Source organism: Ictidomys tridecemlineatus, chromosome 4, assembly GCF_052094955.1.
Source record: "Ictidomys tridecemlineatus isolate mIctTri1 chromosome 4, mIctTri1.hap1, whole genome shotgun sequence".
Taxonomy (NCBI): domain Eukaryota; kingdom Metazoa; phylum Chordata; class Mammalia; order Rodentia; family Sciuridae; genus Ictidomys; species Ictidomys tridecemlineatus.
Genome location: NC_135480.1, coordinates 207,386,659 through 207,412,617, shown reverse-complemented (window position 1 = coordinate 207,412,617; position 25,959 = coordinate 207,386,659). Strand labels below are relative to the sequence as shown.

At 61.0% G+C, this 25,959-nt stretch overlaps 1 protein-coding gene across 6 annotated transcripts in view; it reads left to right on the top strand.

The window, feature by feature from the left end:
- Vav2 (vav guanine nucleotide exchange factor 2) overlaps nt 1–25,219 on the top strand; it is a 37,282-nt gene extending 12,063 nt beyond the window's left edge. For 3 of the 6 annotated variants that reach the window (XM_078048612.1, XM_078048608.1, XM_078048613.1), the window contains 18 exons: nt 1,091–1,177; nt 2,742–2,827; nt 3,483–3,615; nt 4,511–4,525; nt 5,208–5,317; nt 7,189–7,290; nt 7,676–7,764; nt 10,445–10,461; nt 10,951–10,975; nt 11,920–12,047; nt 12,802–12,876; nt 13,929–13,981; nt 14,903–15,019; nt 17,243–17,330; nt 18,278–18,401; nt 18,985–19,050; nt 19,774–19,928; nt 23,217–25,219. In XM_078048612.1, coding sequence (XP_077904738.1) covers nt 1,091–1,177; nt 2,742–2,827; nt 3,483–3,615; nt 4,511–4,525; nt 5,208–5,317; nt 7,189–7,290; nt 7,676–7,764; nt 10,445–10,461; nt 10,951–10,975; nt 11,920–12,047; nt 12,802–12,876; nt 13,929–13,981; nt 14,903–15,019; nt 17,243–17,330; nt 18,278–18,401; nt 18,985–19,050; nt 19,774–19,928; nt 23,217–23,264 — 1,518 coding nt within the window. In that variant the 3' untranslated portion in view covers nt 23,265–25,219. The remainder of the gene's footprint in view (nt 1–1,090; nt 1,178–2,741; nt 2,828–3,482; nt 3,616–4,510; nt 4,526–5,207; nt 5,318–7,188; nt 7,291–7,675; nt 7,765–10,444; nt 10,462–10,950; nt 10,976–11,919; nt 12,048–12,801; nt 12,877–13,928; nt 13,982–14,902; nt 15,020–17,242; nt 17,331–18,277; nt 18,402–18,984; nt 19,051–19,773; nt 19,929–23,216) is intronic. The other 3 variants (XM_078048609.1, XM_078048610.1, XM_078048611.1) reach the window with 3 other exon arrangements.
- The last annotated feature ends 740 nt before the right edge of the window (nt 25,220–25,959 follow it).

The following is a 25,959-nucleotide window of genomic DNA, read 5'->3' as shown; positions in this document are numbered from 1 at the left end:
CGTCGCCCACTGTGAGCCCAGGTGCACATGGTCATGAAAACCTTGGGATGGGCAGTGGGTGCCCGCGAGCCAGGCGTGGCTTGGCAGTGTGTCCCTGGCCAGCGGGCGACTCCAGGTCCCTCAGCAGAGGTTCCTGAGGGCTGTCAGCCCTGCAGAGGGCTCCGTGACCCTGGGCAGGCTTCTGGGCTTCTGAGAGCTGTTGAGATGCACGTGAGGCCCGTGAGTTGGAAGGGCTTGTGAGTGTCTTTCACCCCCTGCTGCAGCGCAGAGATGGCCTGTGTGGCCAGCAGGAGCCCCCCTGTACTCAAGCTTGATTTCCCCAGGGACGGAGCACTCACTCCCTGCAGCCCAGGTGCTCTGCTAGGCTGCTTTGCCCCTGGGGTCCCGGGGCTGTTTCCCTGGACATCTCGTCCCAGTCTGAGCCTAGTGGGCTCTGGGCCAGGTGAGCGTGGAGGCCAGAGAACCAGACAGCTCGCAGGCCCCGTCTGGTGAGGGTCTGCCATGGCTGCTCCGAGTCTGTCCCTGCCCTGAGTTCCTTGTCTCTGGGAAATTGTTTCCCTCGTTTTAAAGGCAAGTAGACAAGAAAACAGAACATCCTTTAAGAAGCCATAGGGAGGCTGGAGAGTGGACCACGAGGTCCTCCTGGAGCAAAAAGGGGCAGGAGAGGGGTGGGGACTGAGCCTGGATTTCCACATTTCACCCGCTGGCTGGGCTGCAGGTCAGCACTGCCCCCTAGTGGCCAGCAGGAGGATTGCAGTGGGGTACACGGGTGCTGGGCTGGAAAGTGGGGACCTCCAGGCCCAGGTAGAAGGAACTTACTGGCAATTCGTTCTACCCAGGCTCCTAGATGACATGCAGGCTTAGGGTGGGTCCAGATCAGGGGCTGCTTGGCGGCCTGTGTGACTTTGAAGGGCGGTGGGACAGGGTGGCAGGGCTCTTCAGGTCACTGTGCTACAGTCCCTGCTGTGTCTGCCCCGTGGGGAGCTGCTCCCCACCCCTTCCTTGTTTGGGGTCCTCCATCCCCACTAGGACCAGGAGAGGGCTTGGTGGGCTGGGCTCTCCTCGTGGACATGGCGCTTCCTGGTTTCAGGACTTGGCCATGTACATAAACGAGGTGAAACGGGACAAGGAGACCTTGAAGAAGATCCGCGAGTTCCAGAGCTCCATAGAGAACCTGGTAAGTGCCGCGGCTCTGCAGTGGGGCCAGGCCTGGCTCGCGTTGGGCACAGAGGGGATGCACACACCCACCCACACAGCCGCTTCTGGGGTTGATGTCCAGCTCCTGCTTCTGCGCACCCTCGTCCCCTTCAGCTGACCCAAGCACCCTGTGCCCTGAGGATGATCCTTTGTGAAGGGGGCAGGCTGTGTGGATTGCCCAGCCCCGTCCCTCCTCCCCAGCTGGACAGAAGTCTCCCTCACATCCAGAAGCAGAAGTGGCTCTGGGAGACCCGGGGCTCCTGGACCATGGCTCCCTGGCTGGCCCTGCAGGGCAATGGACAGGTTCTGTTTGCGATGCCTGCCAGCTATGTTGCTAGGTGCCCCTGGGCACAGGGTCATCCCCACTGAGAACCGCTGGTTTTGATGCAAACATTTTGCCCTCTGGTGATCTTTGCTCTCACAAATGTGGGCAAAGGAGACCCCAGATCCCCAGGCCAGCACCTGGGGCCATGTGCCCGTTCTTTACCCACCAGGGTCAGAGGTGCATCCGAGGAGCCCTCTGCAGGCCCAGGGCGGGGGGAGAGCCTGGGCCCGGCCAGTGAAAGCAGAGGGAGTTTCAGGCCGCCTCACGATTCTGAGCCCAAAGACTTGAGGCTGAGCCAAGAGTACCTGTGGGGCTGTGGGTGCCAAGGACCCTGAGCAACCACAGGTGCCCTCCCAACACCACGTGGTTCTGTGATGTGAGGAAAGAAGATTGTTTTGTGTTTTGATTTTTTACGAGTTACGCTTGCACTTTAAATAACGAGAATGGGTGCAGCGGCCACTCCCAGGATAGGCCCCATGCCAGCCCGGCCCCTCCTGGGGAAGCAGTTTTCGCTCTTGGCACTCCAGGGTCCCTCGGGCCAGGAGTGGACTCCCTGAGTGTGTGCCCGCCGAGCTCGACAGCACAATGTGTGTCAGACTCTCCAGGGTGCAGGGAGCCCGGGACACTGGAGCTATGCCAGGCCTGTGGGCGTGGCAGCCACACTTGGGCCACTCCATCCTGCGCTCTTCTGGACCTGGTCCTGCCTGCATAGCCTCGTCCCTTGGCCACGGGCCACCTGTCCAGGGAGGTGATCTCTGCCAGCCAAAACAGCAGCAGGGACCGTCCGCAGCAAGCCCAGCTTGAGGCCTCGGAGCCTCTTCCCACAGAGGTGAACTGCTGTGGGACCCCGCACGGCCCCCGTGCCCCCCGTGTGCCCCCGCACGCCTGCCATCTGAGAGGTGCTGCCTGAGAAGAGTCTCGCTGGGTTTCCAGGCGGGCGTCTGGCTTTTCCTTCCAGGCCCTGCTCTGGGTTCACACAGCGGTGGCCTGTGACTGTGACCCAGGCCGTCAATCGCTCTTTGTTCCCGGGCTGAAGGGAGCCCCCAGTGGGGCTGGCGGGAGTGGGGACCCAGCCTCCCTACCTCTGCTTCCAGTCCCCCCCCAGCCCTGGCCCAGAAGTGCCCGGGTGCTGTGGGGAGTGCGGCCCTGGTGTGCCCGCCCCCTGTGTGCTGGGGCGGGCTGTGCCAGCAGGAGTGACCCTCCTGCCACTCTTTCCCAGCAGGTGAAGCTGGAGGAGTACGGGAGGCCAAAGATTGACGGGGAGCTGAAAGTCCGGTCCATAGTCAACCACACCAAGCAAGACAGGTGAGAGGGCGGCCGGCAGTGGCCTCCCCTGACAGCCTGGCGTTCGGGTCCAGCGGGCCCTGCTCCCAGGCGGCCTGAACACGCGGCTTCCTGTGGGAAATGGCCTGTGGCCGGTTTGCCGCACTCAGCTTTAATTGCTTCCTTCCTTCTCCACACTAACGTGGGGCCACGTCAGCCAGTGCCCTGGGGCTGCCCTGCCCATGGCGGGCACTGGGCTAATGGCCAAAGGCGGGGTGGGGCCCTACCCTGCGAGCTCACGCTCTCTAGGGAGCCAGGGCAGCCCGGCTGCACATGCCTATGCCAAGCAGCTGCTGGGTGGTTGGCCATGGTGGGAAGGTGGGCCAGGGCCCTCGAGCCTCTTCCTCCATGCCCACCTGCTGTATGCGAGGGCCCGGTCACTGCAGGTTCAGGACGAAGGGCTAGGTGCAGCCCTGGGTGTGGAGCAGGGCCCTAACCACAGGCTGGCATGTGCCAGGTGGGCTGGTAGAGGGCAGGGCTCACCCCTGGGCAGCAGCTGCGTGTGCTGAGGGAAGAGGCTGCTCTGAGGCCCTCAGACCAGCTCACAGGTGCCTGGCGGGGGCACCGCCCAAAGCGTAGGGCCTTCATGTGGGAGCGCCGGCCGTGATAAGGGCCCCTGGCCTGCTGTCTGGGCCAGGTACTTGTTCCTGTTTGACAAGGTGGTCATCGTCTGCAAGAGGAAGGGCTACAGCTACGAGCTGAAGGAGGTCATCGAGCTGCTGTCCCACAAGATGACCGACGACCCTATGCACAACAAGGACATCAAGAAGGTGGGCTGCAGACTGCTCAGGGCCACCATGGCCACCAGGGCTGGGTCACACCAGGCAAGGGGCAGACACAGGGTCCCAAACCCCAGGGAAGGGCTGCTGTTTGCTGGGGGTGGCCCCACCCTGCAGAGAGACCCCTCAGCCCTTGCCTTGTCATTGTGACTGCTGCAGATGGCACCCCACCTGGGGTCAGGGCTCCATCAGGACCTCAGTGCCCCGTGTGGGCCTGGGCAGAGCAGGAGGCCCTGTTCAAGGCCCCTAGTGAGAGCCTGTCTCTGAACCCTGGCTGGCCTGCCTGCAGCTCATGTTGTCCCTGTAGCACGCAGGGGTCCTTCCCATCCCCACCGCTGCCTGCGTGAGGGAAGGCTACGAGGGTTCTGATGAGTTTGCAGAGGCTCTGATGTCCAGCAGGCAGGGTCCTGGGCTGCAGGGTGGCCATGGCTGTAGGGTCCAGCCTGGGAGCTGGGGCAGAGCTGCAGCCTCTGGTTCATTCTTGCTCCTGCCGAGGCTTCTGCACACAGTGCTTGAGCACCTACTGTGTGTGGCCCTGAAGCCAAACTGCTAAAAGTCCAGGCCCTAGCCGTCCGCACTTGTAGTTGCTGACCCAGTGTGTCCCAGCCCCTCCCAACCCTGGTGTCTGGAGAAGGCAGTCGGGGCCACGGAGCATCAAGCCAAGGCCCGACCTAGAGCTGGGGCAGAGCCTGCACCTGCAGCGCATACGTGCATGCGGCAGAGCCACTGGGGTCTCAGCCTCTGGTGCTGTCCCTGTTGTTCCGAGCCCTGCCCAGGGCCCCTTCCACCCCTCCTGGGCTGTGGGCTCCGGCCGCGGTGCCCACTGCAGGGCCGCCCAGGCCCCTGGTGACCCGTCTCCCCTTTGCTTTCCTTGCACGCTTCCTAGTCTCATGGGAAGATGGTAAGCTGCGGCCCCTTACCCCTCCCCGGCCCTCACCCAGCCAGGCCTCGGCACTCCCACTGCCCCAGGCCAGGGCGGGGGCCTCTGGGGTCCCTCACCCAGCCTCTCGCTCTGTGCGTCTCTCCTCTCCCGCATCCTTGCTCCCTCCCTCCGTCCTCCTCGCCCCCCCCCACTCCCAACAAGCCCCCGCACTTCCCAGCTCTCCCCCGGACCCCTTTGAAGGCCCTTTCCCAGAGCTGGAGGGGCTGCTGGGCAGGTGAGGCCACTGAGCATGGCCCCGTGCAGCGGCCATCCCTGCCCTGCTTGCTTCTGCTCACTTCAGAGGGTTTTCAGTCATACTGAGGATCTGGGCAGGTGGACGGGCACCTGGGCCCAGGCTTCCTGGGGGCATCCTGCCTTGCAGCAGTGGGAGGGGCAGGGAGAGGCCCCACGTGCCCCTGGGTGGCACAGCTCGCAGTAGGCATCCTTCACGTGGGCAGGCTCGGCACGTAGGGCCACCTGCACATGTGCACCTTGAGAGCCGCACACTTGGGCCCAGGCCCGGGCACATGCACCTGAGAGGAATGCCCAGCACACTTGTGCACCTGTGGCCCTTCAGGGGGCACTGCACACACAAGGGCACACACACACGAGATGCCACTGTGCCCTGGGCCCCGTGTGAACGCATCCCTGTCCACCGCAGTGGTCCTATGGCTTCTACCTGATTCACCTCCAAGGAAAGCAGGGCTTCCAGTTCTTCTGCAAGACGGAGGACATGAAGCGGAAGTGGATGGAGCAGTTTGAGATGGCCATGTGAGTGGGCGGCCGCTGGGCTCTTCCGTGGCCCCCGAGACTGGGGGTGGCAGGGGGCAGTTCAGGTGCCAGAGACTGAGACCAGCTCCTGACCATGAGGCCAGCCCTGCTCAGTGGCTCCTGGAGCAGGAGGGCCTTCCTGCTGCCATAGCATCCCAGGGCTGGGCCGTCCTGCTGGGACGGGCCTTGCTGTCCTCGAGGCTGAGCCGTGTACCCCTGACTAGCAGGCCGAAAATGGCCAGGGGCAGCTTAAAAGGGCCCACGAGGCTTGGCCTTTGAAAGCCCAGATCTACTTCCAGCCCGAGCCAGGAAGCAGCCCAATCCGCTGACCAGTGGCTCCCAGACAACTAGGTAGAAGGGGCGGGGCCTCAGCAGTGGGCCACTGCGATCAGAATAGCCAGCAGGAGCAGCGGTCTTGGTGGGGCTCCTGGCTTCAGAGGTCTCAGTCCATAGGTGGCTGACTCTGTTGCTCTGGGCCTAGTGGGCAGCACCTCGTGGGGAGGGGCCCAGTGTCGGGAAGCTGTCAGCTCAGGGCAGGTCGGGAGGCAGAGAGAGAGCACACACCCCCTGCCCATCATTGCCCAATCGGGCTGATCACACTAGGAAGGGTGGACGAGGTTGCAGCTCTCACAGTCCCTGGGTTCACCTCTGAACATTCCTACATGAACAGCAGCGTTCAGGGACACCTCCTGTCCACACCTTGACACTGCCTCCTGGGCTTTTCCACCTGGTGGAGGGAAGGGGCCGTGACTGGAGTGACAAGGAGGGCCTGGGGGCCCCTCTGGCAGCTGGATAAGGGCCCAGCACACCAGGGTGGTGGCATCCTGCTGGCTTGTGTCCCAGCCAGGGCGTCTCATCTTCGTTTGCGTGGGTTGACATTTTGTCCCCAGGGTCCCCTGGTGAACTCTTCAGGTGTGTGCCTGGAGAGGCCCCTCCCACCACCAGGGAGCTGCCATCTAGGGCTCACTCCCTGGACTCTCTGACTCGGTGGGCAGAGGTGGAAATGAGCTGAAGACCCGCGTGTGCCCCTGGTGTGCCCCCTGCTCATGATGAACTAGATTCCATGTTTGTTTAGGCTTTGAAATGTCCAACGTTTAGGCTTTGTACACACAGAGACGTGTACACTTCTGGGTGTCCAAGTCCCTGGGTACCCGGGAAACGCTAAATGCTGAGCGCTCTGTTCTTTCCTTTGCATACAGACCTGCGATAAAGTTCCACGATATGATTCAGGCACAGAAAGGGATGAGCGACAGCTAATAATAGCAATATGTTGTAATAAGTTAATGACGTTACTACTCTTGAGCTTTGGGTCCATTTTTTAGTGAAATAAGCAGTACTTGAACTCAAGTCCTGTAATACCATGACAGTCCATCTGATACCAGACAGCTCTTAAGTAACTAACAGGAGGGTAGTGCATTCCGTGTGGATACTCTGGGCCAAAGGATGGTTTAGGGTGAGATTTCATGTTGCTACTCAGAATGGAGTACATTGTAAATCCTAAGGATTGTTTCTAGATTTTCCAGTTAATATTTTTAGGCCACATTGACTGGTGGGTAACAAATCTCAGAAAGTGAAGCCACAGATGTGGGGGGCGGCTGCTGTATGCATTTGCTCTTTGACAGGTGCCTGCACCGCCCACTCCTAGGCCTTTTGAGACCTGAGTCTGCCCCTTCACCTGGGGTTTTCTTGTGCCAGTGTGGCCTGACCTTAGGGCTTCCTTCCACCAGCCCTGCACCACAGCCCACCCGCCATCACACAGAGCCAGGCTGGAGTGCAGACCCCCAACATGGCTGCCAGGGCTGGCGTGGCCCACGGTGTGGGCTCAGGGCCTGGCGAGTGCCACTTTTGCCCCTCTCTCTGGTTCCTGCCAGGTCCAACATCAAGCCAGACAAAGCCAACGCCAACCACCACAGCTTCCAGATGTACACATTTGACAGGACCACCAGCTGCAGAGCCTGCGGGATGTTCCTCAGGTGGGCCCTGCCCCACTCAAGCCCCAGGCCCACGGGCTCAGCACAGCAGCTCCTGCAGCCCATGGCCTCTCACCTCCCGCCACAGCCCACGCAAGACCCCAAGGAGCCAGGGGGTGTCCATGAGAGTCAGAGCCTGGGCCCTTGGAGTCTTGGATCTAGCCAGGCAGATTGTCCCTGGGCTCCAGGACCACTGTGGGGCTGGGGGTCCAGGCTGGGGGGACAGAGGGGACAGCAGGGGTCTCATGAGGCAGGGGTCCTGGAGATCCCAGGCTCTGAGGGTCAGATGCTCCAGGGCGGCTGCCAGGCCAGGGGGTGAACAAAGGCCCTGACCACAGCTGAGCAGTCAAGGAGCCAGCACAGCCTCACCTCCCGCTCTCCCACGCAGGGGCACCTTCTACCAGGGTTACCTGTGCACCAGGTGTGGCGTGGGGGCACACAAGGAGTGCCTGGAGGTGATTCCCCCCTGCAGGATCAGTGAGTACCGACCCACACCCGGCTGCCTGGCTGCCTCTGCCTGAGCCCCAGGTCCTGTCTGCTCACAGCTGCCCTTTACCATTCTCTAGGAGGCCAAATGAGAATACCAAGGCTCAGACATGGCGAGACACTGCCCCAGGGTGCACAGTAATCAGGAGGCAGGATCTGGCTCCAAATGGGTACTAGAGGACTTTCCCTCCTTGTCCCCATTCCCTGTTAGAATCCAGGTGCCCTAGATGGTCAGAGAGCGCTCGCAGCAGGCTTGGGGGTCTGGTCATCCACACCTCTCATGGCCCTCCCCTGTCCCTGGGGTCTCCCACTGGGGAGGCCTGACGGAGATGGCCACTGTGTTGGTGACTGGCTCACAGGCACGCCCTTGGACATGCACACTGCCACCCGGTGCTTCTCGGATTATCAGATGGGGAAGCCTGAGGCTCAGGCTAAGGGCGGGGAGGCCCTGGGCCCTGGAGGCTCCTCCCTTGGTCTTGGTTTGGACTTTTGCCGAGGGGTAGCCAGGCAGGGAGCAGCTGATTGAAGGGCCTCACGGAGGGCAGAGTCCAGGTGGGGGCCACAGTGAGGCATGGCCGAGGGCCTGGGCAGAGTGGCCCAGGGATGGCTCCCTGGACACAGCACCTGCTGAGTGCAAGCCCCCCACCCTGGCCTCAGCTGGGTGGCTCTTGTCCTCCCCACCCCTGGGGACTATGCCATGTCATGCTGCAAGTGACACACAGGAGCCATGCTCAGAGGAGGCAGGGCCCCCAGTGACGGTGGGATCCTCAGGCAGCCTACGGCCTACGGCTGCCCCTCCATGGTGGACCAGGCCCCTGGCTGTTGACGTGGGAGTGAGTCTGTTCTGTTGCCGTGCGTCCTGTCACTGTGACATGCAGGACAAGGCTAGGCCCAGTATCGTCACCCCATCATCAGCCCCCAGTCAGGCTGGAAACCATGCCTGCTGGTGGAGCCTCTGTCCAGAGGAGCATCCAGGGTCCCCAGTTCATGTCCCTGGGCCTGGGGTCTCGCTGATCCTCCTGGATCAGCAAGTCAGGCCAGCTTGTCACCCAAAGACCCGCTGCCCACAATGTACCAGAACCACAGTCCATCTGTCACTGAGTGTTGGCCTGGTACCCTGAGCCGGGAGGGTCGGCAGGTCACCCAAGCCCCTTGTCCCCACCACAGGCTGCTGCCCCCTGCAGCCCTGTTAGGCCCCTCTAGAGTCCCTGTGCACTGGGCTGGACGTGGCCTTTCCCTTTGCTGTCAACACCGCCCCCTTGTGGCCATGTGCCCCTCACACCAGGCCACGGGCTGCGGCTACATCTGTTGTTTCTTTTTTAGTCTGAAAGTAGCATATTTAATTTTCAAAAACTCAGAGGGGGCAAAGGAGAAGAAAGGACGAAAATAAACATGGCCCTTGAACTTACCTAGAAATAGCTAAAGGCATAAAAATAAAGATATATATATATATATATATATATATATATATATATATATATATATATATTATATATATTTTTTTTTTAGAATTTTTAACTTTTATTTTTTAGTTCTCGGCGGACACAACATCTTTGTTGGTATGTGGTGCTGAGGATCGAACCCTGGCCGCACGCATACCAGGCGAGCGTGCTACTGCTTGAGCCACATCCCCAGCCCCAAAATAAAGATATATTTCAAGCTTTCTTTTTAGAACATAATTGCTTAGTTTTCTCCTGATGGTCAGAGCCTTGTTTCCTGTAGGAAGCTCTGGGCAGGAGCAGGGGAGGCAGCTCACACTGTCCTGCAGGCCCCCGTCCCCACATGGGGCTTCCCTTGGTGGCGCATAGGCCCACGCAGTCTCTTTGGGGTTTTGTTTCCCAGTAAAACACAAATGCATTGGGGTCCTGCGGCGGGCGGTTCTGCCTGTGGGAAGCAGGTCCTCCTTGGCACCCGCCAGGTCACCACAGCCCCTGCAGGCACCAGCCGCTGCTCCAAGGGCCTGTGCCTCCCTGAGGACACTGGTCCTGGTTCCCCTGTGGGCCCGTCCCTGCCCTGGCCACATCTGGCCACACTGCCCTGCGGTGTGTTCCCTCGGCCTTGGTTGGCGCTGCCTCTGGGCTGTGCCCAGGGTCCACACCAAGGCGGGTTAGTGTCCACAGGTCAGGATGCCCCCGGGAGGGTCCGCTCCCTCCGAGAGCCTTGCTGTGGGGTGCCCTCCCCAGGCAGAGTAAAACCCGCCATGACCCCTACCCATGCCCAAGCTGCTTCCTGGGTCCCCAAGGTCTGCTGGAGACAGGAGTGCCCAGAGCAGTCACAGTGCTGGGCCGTGTGGTCACAGCTGCTGCAGTCCTTGTTTTGACCAGTGGTGGCAGCAGCCCAGGTTGGCAGGGGCTGGGGCCCACTTTGCCTTCCATCTGACAAGCCCCTGCCCTTGAGTGCTGGCACCTGTGTGTCTAAGCCTCAGGTGGCAGAGAGGAGTCACAAGTGCCCATTTGCTCGTGGCAGGCACAGCTGGCCCACTGTGGACTCTCCTCTGTGGACGGGCGGGGCGGGGAGCAGGGGGGCAACCCTGCCCCTCCTGGGAAGTTGGGTTGTCAGGGGCCCCTCTCCAGGTCCAGGTCTGCTTCTGAAGGGAGCCGTAAAGCTCGCCTCCAGCAGCCGTGGGCACCTGGTGGGGCCTCTGCTCTGACCCCGGCTGCTTCTTTTGCAGGTTCCCCGGCCGACCTGGTAAGTGTCCACGCTCCCCTCCAGGGGCCTTCTGGGTTTCCTTCGTGGGCATCAATAACAACGGGTCTGCGCGCGGGACCCTGGGGACCTCATAGCTGTGGTTCTGTCCCAGCAGCTGACCTGTTCTGCCTGCCCAGGGTGGGCTCTCTGCCATAGTCACAGCTTTGTACCTGCCCATGCCCCAAAGCCCCTGCTTGGTCCAGATCCCTCTGGAGCTGACATAGCAGGGGTCTCATGGTCACCTGTGGGGCCTGGACTATGCCTTCCTCAAGGAGGGGACACTTACTGACCTGTGAGGGACATGGAGATGGCTCTAGGGGTGGCCAGGTGGGCCTCCTGGAGGAAGTGAGGGTCCATGGTGGGGAATCCAGGGGAGTCCAGCCCTAGGCCCTCTCTGCTCCTACCTTTACCCTCCCCTCGGGGGGAGGGCAGCTGTGGGGAGGGGAAGGAGAGCCCTCTCTCATCACTCTCCTGTCCTTGTCCTCACAGGATGCCTCCCCGGGAGCAGGACCTGGTGAGTGCCGAGCTTGGGCCCTCTGTGTATTATCTGTTGGCCGCCCCAGGAGCCCGTCCTGGCCTGGGCCTGGCAATGGCTGCTTTGCCCATTCTCTGCTCCAGGCTCCCAGAAGGCGAGGACTGTGTGCCCCCTGCCTCTTCCCCCACAAGGCCACCTCCCCAGGGTTGTTTAGGCCCCACAAGGCATACCCCGAATCCCGGGCCATGGGGACAGGGCCAGCCTGAGAAGGGCAGCGTCCTTTCAATCCAGGGCAAGGCTCAGAGCTGCTGCCCAGCGACCCCCGAGGAGAGCGGAGGCCCTGAGCCTGCGTACTGCCTTCCCTGTCCCTCTCGGGGCTGCTCAGTGGGAGGCGCCTGGTGAATATGGAGGATTGAAGACGGAGGTGCTGTGAGGCGGATTGGAGTCCAAGCAGTGAGAATAAATCCAACCCGTCAGGGAAGGACGGGGTCCCTGAACAGGCTGCTGCTGCTGTCACTGGGTTGGGACCCCCAGCCAGACGTGACTTAGGGCGGGGCTGGGTCTGAACAGGCTCCTGGTAGGAGTGGCTTCACCTTTTTTGGGGTTCAGGCGGCACCCGCATTTGGGCCCTGAGCTGCCTCTGACTGTGGCTCAGGTCCCTGGACCTCCTGATCATCCTCACCTCCTCTAACATGAGGACCGTCCCCTGTCCACACGCTGGCTGCAGTCCCAAATTTGAGAGGTGTCTGTCAGGGAGAAGACACGGGAAGCAGAATAAGTCCCTGCCTCCGCTGTGGCCTGAGGATATACTCAGGATGTTCTCAAGGGACCCAAGAGCCCCAGGGGCAGGGCTTAGGGAGGGGCCTACGGCCACTCGCCAGACAGCTCCTGGGCTGGACAGGGCCAGGGAAAAGCCAGGATCCATGGGTTGCCTGCCAGGGCCAGGTCCCAAGTGAGCAGCCCTTCCACCCCGTCTCCGGCAGGTCCCAAGATGGTGGCTGTGCAGAATTACCTCGGCAACCCTGCCCCTCCTGGGAAGCCCGTGTTGACCTTCCAGACGGGCGACGTGATCGAGCTGCTGCGGGGCGACCCCGAGTCCCAGTGGTGGGAGGTGGGTCGTGGGCCCTGGAGCCCAGCTCCTCCCCCTGCTCCCAGGATGAAGGTCAGGGCCACGCAGAGGGCGGCTGGTTAGCAGGGCCTCTGCTACCGCCTCCCCCCCCCATTGCTCTCGCATGGTGGAGCCCTCCTGCTGATGTCCATGGCCTCCCAAAGCTCTGGCCTGGCTGTGTCTGAACTGCCTCCTCCCTGTGCTGCCCTGGGCCGGCCAGCAGCCCTGGGTCCTGCTGTAGGGTGACCAGGCCCCGTGCCTGGCCCTGCCCTCCGCTTCGCCCCAGGAAGCCCTCTGGCGAAGAGCTCTACGCGGCCAGAGAAGGTCCTGTGGTGTGGCTCCTGCTCCCTTCTCAGGGCCCACAAACGAGGGGCCCATGGCACCCACCCTCGGTGCCTCCCCTGAGCCCCAGTGCCCACGGGACAGCTCTAGACACAGGGCCCGGCTGCACGGGCACCAGAGGAGCTGCAGTCCTTGTCCCCACAGCTTCCTGGCCTGTATTCAGTTACAGTAGTCGTGGAACTGAGGCCCAAAGGGTGTCCAAGGGGTCTCTGCTCCCTGCCAGCCACCCTGTTCCTCCCCAGGTGGCCTTGGAGGGACACCGACATGCCGGGCCCCACCTGTAACACAGGTCACCCCTCGCTTCCCCACTCGGGCACTACAAGGTCACCTGAGGTCACAGTGGCCACGAGGCTCATCTTGGACCAGGGCCTGTGTTCACCTGGAATGACCCCTGTCCCCCGGTCTCTCCGTCCAGGGCCGGCTGGTGCACAGCAGGAAGTCAGGGTGCTTCCCTAGCTCATCTGTGAAGCCCTGCCCTGTGGACGGAAGGGTGAGTCCCCTCCTCTGGTCACTTCCAGAGACAGTGGCTAGGGTGCAGAGGGCTCCAGGGTGCCTCAGTGAGGAGGGTGTGGCTCTTTCAGGGTGTCCTTGCTAAGTGACTGAGCAAGGAACAGAGGCCAGGTTGGCGGGGTGCTGTCCTCTGCTGAAGGCCCGCCCTGCCCAGGGCTATGCTGCCCCATGGTGACTGGCGCGTGCCCACAGGAGGACTTGTGCCTTCCTGCGCATCATGGGGCCTCCCTGATCTTTGGGGCTGTCGCCTAGCCCTAGCCGGGGGGCTTCCCAAATGCACCGTCAGAGTTTAGGATATTTGGGGAAAGGCCACATGGCAGTCTTACTGGAGGGTGTGGAACTTGTCCCCAACCTTGTTATAAAGGCGGCACCCCCAGGACAGCGACGGGGCTTCTCCCTGAAGGTGCAAGGAGGTGGGTCCCCCGCGGGAGCCCTGCTGGCCTCTGGCCTCTGTCCTGCTGAAGGAGGAGGTGTTAAACACTCAGACTGTTTGGGCAGGTCAGGAGTACCTACGGCAGGGGAGGACGGGTGTCACCAACACACGCGGTGGCGGGGGACAGGCCCGGCCCTCCCCAAGCCTCAGGTTCCCCATCTGTGTGGTCCATGGGGCCAAGGCTGAGGAGTGGTCTCTGAGGCCTCCAGCCTGTATCCCCGTGAGGCTGGGTGGGGCTCTGGCAGGGGCCATAGCCCCACAGCACAGCCCACCACCACAGCTCAAGTGTCCCCGTACCCCTGCTGGGGACTTCCTGCGGCCACCTGCCTCCCTCTCAGGGTGAGGTGCGCTGCTGGGTGGTGGCTCCCCGTTCACGGCTGGGAATCTGTAGTTTCACTATCCCGAGCTTCTGTGCGGTGATGGAGTCCAGCCATGTCCTTGGGGACCTCAGAGGCCAGGGCCACTGGGCTAAGTTCACAGATGGTCCTGGTCCAGTGCGACAGTGCTGGGCGTGGGGTTGGGCCACTGACAGCAAGCCCCAGTCCCCAGTCTGTGGCGGGCCCTGGTGGGACATCAACCCGTGTGTGCTCTGCCCCCAGCCGCCCGTCAGCCGGCCGCCTTCCCGGGAGATCGACTACACCGTGTACCCCTGGTGAGTGGGTGGCGGGCTCGAGGTGCCGGTGGGGGTGGAGGCTGCCTTCATCCTGTGGGGAGGGAGGAAGACCTGCTCTGGGCACCATCAGGGGAGCCGTCTTCCCAGTTGGGCTGTGCTCGGTGAGAACGGCGACATGGGTGTGTGGAAGCGGGTGCCCCTCTGGATAGACTTGGGGGCACCTGAGCCTCGGCTTGTGACCCTGCTGTGCTGTTGGCAGCCTAGAGGAAGGTCCAGCCCTGTGGACTTGTGGCCCCGGCGCTGTTGCCCTGATGGGCCCCACGGTGATGGGGGGCCTGGGGCACAGTGGTTTCTGCCCTGGCAGCAGCTGTTCCTTGATTTCACTTTGGGGCTCATCCCTGGGGCCTTGGACCCAGCCCCTCAGTGTTGGCTGCCCAACACCCCTCACCACAGGTAGTGCAGGTGGTGGACAGGTGCTCCGAGGGCTTTCACTTGGTGGAGAAGCAAACAGAAACGTCACTTTTTAACACTGACCGCCTGGTGACATGGTATGGGGAGTCCCCACCTGCCTGGCAAGCAGTGGGGAGCTCGCCTTGGGCTGTGCTTCGTCTCAGTAGAGGCACAAAGCATGGTCCCAGCCTGCCCAGAGCCCCCCGAGTGCAGACTCTGGTCACCCCCCAGCAGTCCTAGGACCCCGTAAGCCATCACTGCTTCTTTCTGAGGAGTGAAAACGGTTTTTGGAATAAGTGACTGGGTGAATGGCGTAGGGTGGGTGCCTCCTGTGGCCCTGGGTCTGAGGAGCAGAGAGGCCATGGGGCTCCCTCCCCGCCCCTCCGCTGTCTGCTAGGCTCACAGTGCTGGGCCGCCGTCTTGAAGGTTCGAGATGGGGAACGGCTGGCTGCATGTGCACTCAGGGCCGGCGCCCTCTGCACCAGCCACAGCTCTCGGCCCCCGCTCCAGGTTTGCTGGCAACATGGAGAGGCAGCAGACGGACAGCCTGCTCAAGGCCCACGCCAGCGGCACCTACCTCATCAGGGAGCGGCCTGCCGAGGCCGAGCGCTTCGCCATAAGCATCAAGTGAGTGGCAGCCTCCCTCTGAACTATGGCCCCTGGCCTCTCATGACCTGGGCCTCTCGGGGTTGGGGACGCCGTCTTTGGTTGCCTGAACTAAGTAAGACCCTTGAGATGACCCGAAAATGAGAATACACGCTGGGCGCCAGTGTCACCTGCCCAGCCACCCGGGAGGGCTGGCTGGACATTTTCAGGAGCAGGTGGGGAGGTGCGCTCAGGTCCTGCCTGCAGCCCTCAGTGGCTCAGACGGGATGGGATCGTCATGTGTTGTGGCACCTGGGAGCCCTCAAAGAACTCCTCCTATGGTGACAGTGACCTTGTAGCTTCAGCTAATAGACCCAGATGGAGATCCGGGTGTCTTCATGGGGCTGTGGTCAGACTTGGGTAGTTTGTCCTGCTTGGTATAGGATCCTCATGGACAGGACAGGCCACAGGCCAGTGACTAGGGTTATCTAGTCTGCCATGACCTGGGGTCCAGAGCCCTAAGCAGTGGCTTGTGTCCAAAAAGAGCTCCTTTGGTCTACTGGGTGGGTGCTGGGCAAGCCAGGCCCCCATAACCTGTCCCCTGGCTGGTGCAGCAGATCAAATCAACTCCAATGCCAAGTGACCCACAGAGAAGATTTTCTGAATGGGGCAAGTGCACCTCGTGGCCATAGGGCAGGTGTGGGCCAGGCTCGGCAGGAACCCCCAGGTCCTGCACTCTCCGATCCCGCCCCTCCCAGCCTTCCTTCTCCGCTCTGAGCATAAGCTTCCTGTGTCTGCACTCACAGCGGCCCAACTGTGCATCCAGCTGTCTGGCCTGAGCACCAGCAGACAGCTGTCACATGTGTTTGAATCCCAGGAGAAGGACAGGTTGGCCCCCAGCACGCAGGGCCAGGGTCCCACTGCACAGGACAGCTGCTGAGGGGCACCCAGGGTGGGAGCACTGGAGGCAGGCGTCTGGGGAGCTAGAGGGGTCTAGAAGCCAGAATGAGGCCTCAGAGTCCTCCCACTTCAGGCAGGAAAGGCACTACCTCGACCCATCGCCTTCCCAGGAGGCCCCACAGATTTTGTTTGCAGCCTGCCACAAGTGCTCTGGCTCTAGAGTACAGAGAGCGAGTGGCCAGTGTCTGCTGGGATACCAGTTGAGGGGACCTGGTGGCCTTGGAAAGATCTGCTCTCTGCAGAGTTTATGTCCATCGCTGGGAACACCTAGGAGTATGAAGCACCGTTCAGGGCCAGCCTCCACAGCTCTGGGGAACAACCATGTGTGTCCAGCATCAGGTCTGTGGTCCAGGCAGAGCAATGAAAGGCAGGGCTCTTGTCCCTGTAAGAATACCAGGGGCGCCTTGTATGTGTGGCCTGAGAGCACCTGAGCACCATCAGACAGCCCAGCCTGGGACTGGGGGTGGGGCGGGCTTGTTCACAGCCCTGTGAAGTCCAGGGACACACAGAGAGGGTCTCTGCAGAGGCCTGGAGCAGGAGCCTGGCTGGCTGGACGCTCATTTGCATAGCCGCTGATTTTTGCTGGTTCCGGGTGTCAAACCGTCTTAGCATTCTGGGACCTGCCCCCAGGCGGGGTGTGCTCCTTTCCTCACTTCAGGCTGGGTGGAGGCACACCCAGGGAGACTCAGCCTGGTGCTTACTGGTTGAGGATTCCTGCATCATGGTCACCAGGGTGCTGGCTTCAGTTGCATTCCTAGGACATCTCTGGCTCTGGTGTCAGATGCTGTAGGCTGGGGTGGTATCTGGGGATGACTACGGGGAGGCTCTACTACAGGTAGGTTACGCTCAAACTGAGGCCTGCAGCTGGTGGGGTGAAGGGGTGGCCAGGCCTCTGACTGGCTTGTGTTTAGCGCCTCTGGACAGCAGCTGGAGGAGTTAGGAGCTGATGTCAGGGCTGGGCCCAGCTGCTTCCCGGGAGGAGGAGGGTGCTCCCCATGCCCAGAGCTGATGAGCAAAAGCCCAAGAAGAGGTGGCAGCAGGCTGGAGAGTGGGGAGCCCCCGAGAAGCTGGTGGCATGGGTTGCCCTCAGGTGTGGGCTTCACTGGGCAAGGAGGGCAGGTAGACCGGCCCAGGAATCTGCTGAGGCCCAAGAGGGATGGGGCGGGGTGTGAAGGTGAGGAGAAGCAGCCGCAGCAGCAATGTGGGGCGAAGGTGGGGTCTCCACTCCAGAAAACGTGGAGCAGGTTGGACACCTAAGGGCCACAGGCCTCTGGCAGTGACCACCAGGCCCCTGCATTTGCCCAGGTTCAACGATGAGGTGAAGCACATCAAAGTGGTGGAGAAGGACAACTGGATTCACATCACAGAAGCTAAGAAGTTTGAAAGCCTCTTGGTATGTGCGTCCCTAGCTCCTGCCGCTCCTGACCCAGCCACGGGGCCGAGTGGCCCCGCATGCCTTCCCTGCTGGGCCACCCCCATCCCATACCCTTCTCCTTGGGAGGAGTGATCCTCCCAGTGTGGGCGAGACTCAGGGAAGTCGGTCTGTGAGGCACCTGGGGACAGGCCGGGCATGTCGTACCCCTGATTGGGGACTTCTGACCCCCAGAGCCAGGCTCAGCAAACCTGGCCACGCTGTCACCATAGCCCTCCCACGCAGATCTTCCTGTGAGAGCAGGAACTGGCCTCCTGTAGCTCCTCCCCAGCCACCCCACCTCCTCAGGGCCGAGGCCACCAGAGCCCAGTCAGGACAAGGTCCTTCCTGGGAGGGTCCTTTCTCAGTCATAAACGTTGCGTATTGGGACTGGCGAGGACAGTGAGCTCTTCCTCCCTCTGTGCACAGTCAGAGTGTCTGCCCCCAGCCCCCAAACAAGACCCGCTGTGGCCCTCGGGGTGAGTCCCTGGAGCCCCCAGCCTGGCACAGGAGGTTCTCACAGGTCTTGTAGAAGCTGACCTGCTGGCCATGCTGTACTGAGCTCGGACTCTCAAGGTCCGGAGCGTTTGACATTGACAGATCCTCCCCAGCTGGTCCTCACATCTGCCGTGTCTCTGGAAGCTTCCCCGAGCTGGGCCCATGGTGGCCAGTGTCCCCCTCTGTGAAGGCTATGGGCAGCAGCCATGTTGCCCAGCCTGGGCCTTCCTCCACATCATTCCTTTGGCAGTGTCCTTACTTGCTGGTCCAGAGGTCTCCAAGACACTGACCTCACACCGTGGTCTGGGCTAGGGAGCGAGGAGCAGGGCGTTCTGGGGGCCAGAGAGGAACATTCCCCCCATGTGAACCTGAGGGGGTGGTGCGGCCAGGCCACCTGGAGGCAGTGGCCACGTCAGTGTGAATCCCTGCAGGAGCTGGTGGAGTACTACCAGGGCCACTCTCTCAAGGAGAGCTTCAAGCAGCTGGACACCACGCTCAAATACCCCTACAAGTCCCGGGAGCGCGCTGCCTCCAGGACCTCCAGCCGGTCCCCAGGTAATGTCCTTGTGTGGAAGCGACCACTCTGGCTGCTTCCAGGGCCCAGGTCCTCACTGCCCACCTTCCCTCAGGAGTCCACCCCTAGAGCCTGGCCCAGGGCCGCCATTGCCCTACTCTGCTGGCCTGTGGCCCCCTCCCCTTCCATGTGCCAGACGGGGACCCCACACCTGTGCTTCCTGCCCTAAGGACAATGCAGGAGGTCCAGGCAGAGACCCCCTGCACTCGAGAGAGGCCTCTGACAGAGCAGGGTGGCCGCCTGTCCTCAGGTCCCTCGCTGGCCTTGCCGTGGGAAGCTGCCTGTCTGTAGATGGGACTCTGAGGCCCGGAACTGGGAAGTGACCTGCTTCAGGCCACTCAGAACTAGGAGCAGGGCAGAGCTACCCCAAGTGGCCCCCATCCTCCAGCCTGCGGGGACCTGCGGCCATGAGTCCCCCAGGCAGAGCAGGGGAGGGGCCACGGGCCCTTGGTGAGCCCGGGCTGTGTGCCAGGTGGGGGCAGCAGCCTGCGGGAGGGGCGCGGTGGCTCCAGAGGGCACGGTGGAGCCGTGCTGCCCCCCTCTCACGCATCTCTGTCTCCGCAGCCTCCTGTGCCTCCTTCAGCTTTTCCTCTCTCAGTCCTCAGGGCCCCTCTGCCCCCTTCTGGTCAGGTACCGCTGCTACGCGGCCCGGCCTGGCCTGACGTCCAGGGTGCAGCCCCGCCTGAGACAGGGAGGAGGGGGACGCTGGGCTGCTGCACCTGAGGACTGGTCAGGCCAGGCCCTGCCCGCCACCCCCCCGCACCCCTGCCTGATTGGCTCTTGTCCTCGATCCTCAGGAGCTTTGCCTCTGGCCAGGGACCAGCCAGCGGCCACGCCGGGTCGGGGTGCACAGGCCCTGCTCCAGGGCTAGGAGGGGCGGTCATGGGACTTGGGCGTGGGGAGGACGGGGTCAAGGTCAGCCCTGACTGCACGGCCTTCCGTGGCCAGAGCCAAAGCCCCTCCCCAGTGGCTATGTGTGTCCCCTCAGTCACTGTCATTGTCACCTGCCCCTCAGTTTGCTGGGTTCCGGGCTGAGCTGGTTCGGAGGGTTTCCAGGTTGGCGTGGGCTCTGGAATTGGCCCACACGGGAGCCCTGATGGTCAGAGCAAGGGCACTGCCCCTGTCCTAGGAGGGTGCTTGTTGCCCAGGACTGCTGTCTGGCCCAGGTGGTGGCAGCTCCCACCCTCTGCTTGTGTGAGGACTCAGGCATGCCTGTGACCAGTCCCACAGAGGAGCAACAGAGCCTTTCTGGGCATGGGGCACGGAGTAGGGGAGACCCAGCTCAGCCCGAGGGCCTCCTAGCCCTGTCTGGACCCCTCCTGCAGCTGTGTGACGGCGCCCTGTCCCCAACAGTGTTTACTCCCCGGGTCATTGGCACAGCTGTGGCCAGGTACAACTTCGCTGCGCGGGACATGCGGGAGCTCTCTCTGCGGGAGGGCGACGTGGTGAAGATCTATAGCCGCATAGGCGGGGACCAGGGCTGGTGGAAAGGCGAGACAAATGGACGGGTGAGCCTCCCCTCCCCACAGACCCCACACAGTCGTCCCTGGGCGTCCCTGGACATCAGGGAGGTGGGCCTTCAACACAGGCCCGGTGGGGGACTAGCCTCCCCACAGCTACATGGTACCCAGCCCTGTGTCAGGCAGCCCCAACCACCATCTCCCTCCTCACAGCAGCCCAGAAGGCTGGTGTCCCCGGGAAAACTGAGCCTCCAGAGTTTCCCCTGGCCCCAGGTCTATTGGATCCAGCCCCTGGGCCTCGGGGGCCCACATTGGATCCGGCCTGGCTGCCCTCATGGGTGCTGCAGGGAGCCAGGGATTCCTAGTTTTCAGATCTCTGGCCAGTGCCCAGCTCTGTCTGCAGAGGGGAGGCTGTAGGACTGTGAGTTGGGCCTGGTGTCCTGGCCCACCCCCCACCACTTTCTAAGGCCCCGTTCATGCCCTACACGCACCACATCCCCCATCGGTTTACCCTTCCCCGCGCCACATGGGCCCAGTGACTTCTCCTCCTGTAGACCCTAAGATTCTGCAAAGCCCACAGCCCCATCTGGAGCCCCTGGCTTTGTCCCAGGTCTCTGAGCATCTTCATCAGGGGACAAGAGCATCACGTGCTACTGATAGGAAAAGCCCTACCTTTCAGGAGACTGCAGCCACCCACAGGCCAGCAGGCTGGACTCAGGGCCAGTCTTGGCTCCTCTGCTGACTGTTCCATCGCTGAGAGGTAGTCTGCCTGTGCCCCCGAACCACCCTTCAGAAGGGTGAAGGCTGCTGAGACCTAGGTGTCGACCTGGAGGGTGCAGGCCACTAGCTCTCAGTGGAAGCAGCCGGGGCAGGACAGCACACACCTGGGTCCTCACCAGGTCCAGCTGGTTTCTGTACAGAGTTAAGTTCAGAACCCCTGATTTGAACTTTGCTAGATAACACCAGTCCACTCGACCCTGCTGTCATTGTCAATGTCCCTTTTTACCCCTGACAGTTCTTGCAAAGTCTGCTCTGCTGATTGACAGCAGCTCTGCTTGGCTTCCTGTTTTCTGTGGCAAGCTCTCTCCCTCTCTGCTACCTTCAACTTTTCTCCTCTTTATATGTGAGATGGGTTTCTCGTAAGCATTTGGGATTTATTAAAAGCCAGTCTGATCTGACAGTCTTTTTAATCAGCACATGTGATCCATTTATGTTTAATGTAATTACTGGGGTGTTTGGGTACAAACCAGTCACCTGCCTGCTCCATCTCTTCCTCCTCCTCCTCCTCCTCCCATTCTCCCCTTTTCTCTTCCTCCTCCTCCTCCTCCCGTCCTCCCCTTCCTCCTCCCTCTCTTCTCCTTCTTCATTTTTAGTTGTCAATGGGCACCTTTATTTATTTATTTTTATGTGGTGCTGAGGATCGCACTTCGTGCTTCTTACGTGAGAAGCAAGCGTCCCCCACTGAGCTCAGTTCAACCCTCTTCTTTCTTGATGGCTCCTGGATTAACCAGCATTTTTCTCCGTTTGTCAATCATGGGCTCCCTGAGGTCACAGCAGCATCTTGACTGCTGAGAGCCCCTGGATTGAGCATTTTCCCTGCTCCAGAGGCCACATGAGGAACCCACCACCTGTATTGTTCGTTATCCTCCAGACTCAGGTTCAGGTGTGCCCTAAGTCTGTGTCCTTTTTCGTTTAGAGTGAACTGCAGACATGACCTTCCTTGACCCCTATTTCCTAAGGCCAGGCACGCCCCCCCTTGGATGTAACACAGCGATCTAACCTTCAGTCCATTTTCAAATGTGACTGTTGTCCCAGTGACGTCTCTTCCAGTTCTTGGTTCTTGGTCCTGGATCCACTCCCAGGTTCTAGATGGCATTACTTGTCAGGACCCATAATCTGGAACATTCCTCAGCCTCTCTTTCCTTATAGGACTTGGACATTTTTTGAAGAATTTGGGCCAGTTATTTTTGCAGAATACCCTACAGTCTAGGTTTGCATGACGTTTCTTCAAGGTTTGGGTGTGGACACCACAGGGAGGGTGCCACTCTTAGGGCTAGGTGCCGTAGCACATGGTGACGTTTCCCTTGTGACTTGTGACACGATTGCTTGCTCGGTTAGGGTGTACCTGCCACGTTCCTCTGTTGTGAAGTTACCTCCCTCCGTAGGCCCGTGATTTTCAGGGTGATTCAGTTGGCCCTTGTGCAGGGGTCTATAACCATGGGGTCAGCCAACCATGAATCAGAGAGGTGCATATTTTTTAAAAATATTTATTTTTTAGTTGTAGCTGGACACAATACCTTTATTTATTTCTATGTGGTGTTGAGGATGGAACCCAGGGCCTCGCTCATGCTAGGTGGGTGCTCTACTGATGAGTCACAGTTCCAGCCTGAGAGGATATTTTTAAACTTGCATCTCTGTTGAGCTCGTAGGGACCTCACTTTTTTGTCCTTTGGCTCCAGCAGTGCATTCTACAGCCATCTACGCAGCACCTGCCCAGTACTAGGTATTAGAGTACATCCCCAGGTGGTTTAGTGCATGGGGGGCTGCGGTAGGTGATGGGCATGGACACCCCATTTCATATGAGGCTTGAGGGGCTTCAGGTTTTCCTATCTGAGGGATCCTGGAACCAGTAACCAGGGACATCGAGGGACAGCCACACTCAGGTCGGGACAATGTGTTTTCCTCGAGGGTCCAATTCTTTTCTGCCTACGGACCCTCTGAAGCCAATTAGGGCCGGTGGGTTTCCAGTTGCTCTGTTGTGGGGCAGGCCGCTCAGAAACTCCGACTCCCAGTTTGGTCCAAATGGAAGAGTCTTTATTCTGCCCGGCCGGGGCTGCTCCCAGGACCAAGTTGTCCCTGCAGAAAACAGCCTGGAACCTCCACCTTTTCGTGTATTTAAAGACAAAAACCACACCCGGGTTGACAGAGCCGAGGGCAAGCAGGGCACAGGAGCAGCAGTGAGCGAGACAGTGCTGTGGGCACACCCGTGTCTCCCTCGGGACTCTCTGGGTCGAGTACAATTAGAGTAGTCACTAATGTCTGGACACTCTCTGAAGGATATGACGTTACATGCACAAGAATGGCCACTTTGTGGTGCCACGTGTGCTCTGCTAGGTAACTACAGATGGGTACAGAGGCCGGGCTTTCCTGTGGGAGAAGCATTTCTTACATGACATGGAGTCTCAGGGTGAAGTGGAGTCTGGTCATTGTCCACATAGCCTGGCCCATAACAGCTCTTTGGAGCCCCTGGCCCTTGGCCTCTCTGGCCAGGCCCCTCTGAGTGGTCCAGACTGAGAAGCTGGCTCTGAAGCACCCTCCTTCCCATATCTCTTTCAGATCGGCTGGTTCCCTTCGACATACGTGGAAGAGGAGGGTGTCCAGTGAGGAGGAGAGCGCAGACAGGACCCGGGATGCTCATGGAGAGCCCCCGGCCTGCAGTCCATCTCGGCCCCTCGGTGGCTCCCGGGGGCACACCTCCAGCCTTCCAGTCGCCGGCAGCCCATGGGGTGGGGAGGGTGTTCAGAACCCTAACGTCAAGCCGTTCCGCCACCCCTGTCCCTGGGCACCCATCCCTGGGTCCGCTCCTTGTACATAGAGGAAACCGGGGTGAGCCCCACCCAGACTGTGGGGGAGGGGCGCGTGGCATCACAAGCCTGGCTCTGGTGACAGCTGAGTCCAGAAGGGTGCCCTATGCCTTCTGGCTGAGATGTGTTCAGGAGCTTAGGATCAAATAGCAGACAGTGTCCCAGGGGTGCTGGGGACAGCAGAGGGGCCCACTGGTCTGGTGCTCAGCCCCTGGGCTGGCCCTCCTGCTTCTCTGCTGCTGTCAGGGCCTCAGGCTGTGGAGGAGGAGGCCCAGGGCCGGGCTGCTTGCTGTGGCCTTGCTCAGCTCGGCTGTGCTGGGGTACGGGGGAGAGCACACATGTGACCCTGTCACAGGGCTCCTGGGACTGTCCCCGACTTCCTCGCTTCCCCGTGAGGCCCACCGAGACCCTACTGTCAGGGCCCTCTCTTGGAGGGCTTAGGAATGATGACATTGCTGTCCCCACCCCTAGTCAATGGTACTGCTCTTTTCCTCCCGAGAGCCTTTCCTGGGTCCCGGGGTCCAGGGCTGCCCTGCCCCGCCCTGCTGCCAGGCACTCGTCTTCCGTAAACCCCAAAGGGAGGGAGAGAATGATGCTCCTCCCTGGGCCCCTGCTGCCCACCTTCCTCTCCAGAGGGACCCACTGGGCCTCCTGCACCCTGTACCGTGGCCCGGGTCCACCAGCCTTTGCACAGACGTCGGCCTGGCCTTTGGTGGGTCTGCCTCCAGGGGCTCCTGCAGCCCTCCTGGGCCTGTGGCCAGCCTGAATAAGTGCTCTTGGGGTGGCTCTCCCTCCTCCCTCCTTTTGGTGTCTCCTGGCCTTTGACCTCTGGCTGGCTCGGCCAGACCTGGGTTCTCTACCCTGACATTTGTGAAACCCCGGACCCTGGCCCCTCCCAGATCCCACCAAAGCTTCTGGTGAGACCCGGATTTCCCGCTACCCCTTCTGCCCTAGGTCAGCTGCAGAGCATGAGTGGGGGGGTGTGGGAGGCCGTCCACTGGGGGCTGGGCCCTCCTGGGGGAGCCAGCTGAGGTTACCCCGGGCTCAGTGCACCTACCCAGCCTCCTGGAGGGTCAGGAAGCCCGGAGCAGCAGGAAAGAATTCCGCGGAGAAGGCCTGAGACGGGGGGAAGCAGGGCCTGGGCAGGGAGGTGGCCTTGGCGCACCTGAGCCCCCGTGCAGCGGGGCCACCCAGCACTTGGCGCGGACCTGTCGCAGCCAGCCCGGATGGCAGGGAGACGCCAGCCCCTCTGTGTTTACCGTTGTCCGTTCTTGTGGTCTGGTTTGGGGTTTTTGTTGTGTTACGTTTGGTCTGTTTGTTTTTTAAGGGGAAAAAGTTTGTAATTATTTCATCCAAATCTCCTATTAGTATCTGTGAATAAGGAAGAGATTTTATAATAGCAAGAAAATGATGTATATTTTAGTTGGTCGCCGAACAGGTCATCCTGAAAACGAAGGACACTGAGGACAGATGACCTGGAGCCCTGGTTTCTGTGAATGTTGGCATCTGTTTGGTTTGGTCTGCGCTATACCAGGGAGGGTGGCTGGAGGCCGGGCAGTCCCGGAGGAGGATGCCTCTGGAGTGGCTGGGGACCAGGCCTGCGGCCAGCTGTGAACACTGGAGCCTGACACATGAGTCAGGGATCTGGGGTCCCTCGGCCACAGAGACCCCAAAGGGAACACAAACTGTACATTTGCCACTGGGTTTTTTCAGACCACAGTTTTTACTGCAAATAAACCTAAGTTCTTTTCTGCAGTGGTTATTAGCCTTTTGTGCCTGGGGGAGGAGGGAGTGGCCAGCTTCCTCCCCAGTCCAGCAGGGTCTGCCTGGCCTGAAGCCTGGAGGCCAGTTAGCACCTCTCCAGCGGGTGCAGAGTCCTGTGGAGCCCACCAGGTGGCCTCGTGCACCACTGTCTTCCTGTGAGGATGGGATTCAGACCTCGGGCCTGCCCCTTACCTCCAGGCCTTGCTTTTTTATGGAGTGAAAGTAGTGCTCCTCACCCAGGCGAGTCCTGTGGTGTATGAAAGAAACCCAGGCAACCAGACTTCACACCTCCCCTGCCATCAGGAGCCCAGGCTCCTCCCTCCCCCACCCCACCCCCACCCCAGGTCTCCCATCCTCAGCCCATGTTTCCCTCCTCACAGTGGCCTCGTGGTCCATCATGGCTGCTAGAGCTCCTGCTGGTGGGGGTCTGGGAGGAAGCAGAGGTCTCTATGGCTCTGTAGCTGGTGCCTGATGACAGGGGCACTCCTGGCTCTGGTGTGACTGGAAAACGCAGAGTCCAAGCTGAGCACCCAGCTTGAACATGGGGTCCTGTTACTAAGGAGATGGCAGTGAGGCCAGAGGGTGGGCACCCAGCAGCCCTTGCTGTGGCCTAGCTCATGGTCACTGAGTGAGCCCGGGGGCTCAGTAGGTGTCAGTTCTTGAGGCAAACCAGGGAAGGTCTTCCCTCGGCCCGTCCAGCCTGTTCTGCCTGTTCCCTGGGTCACAGGACC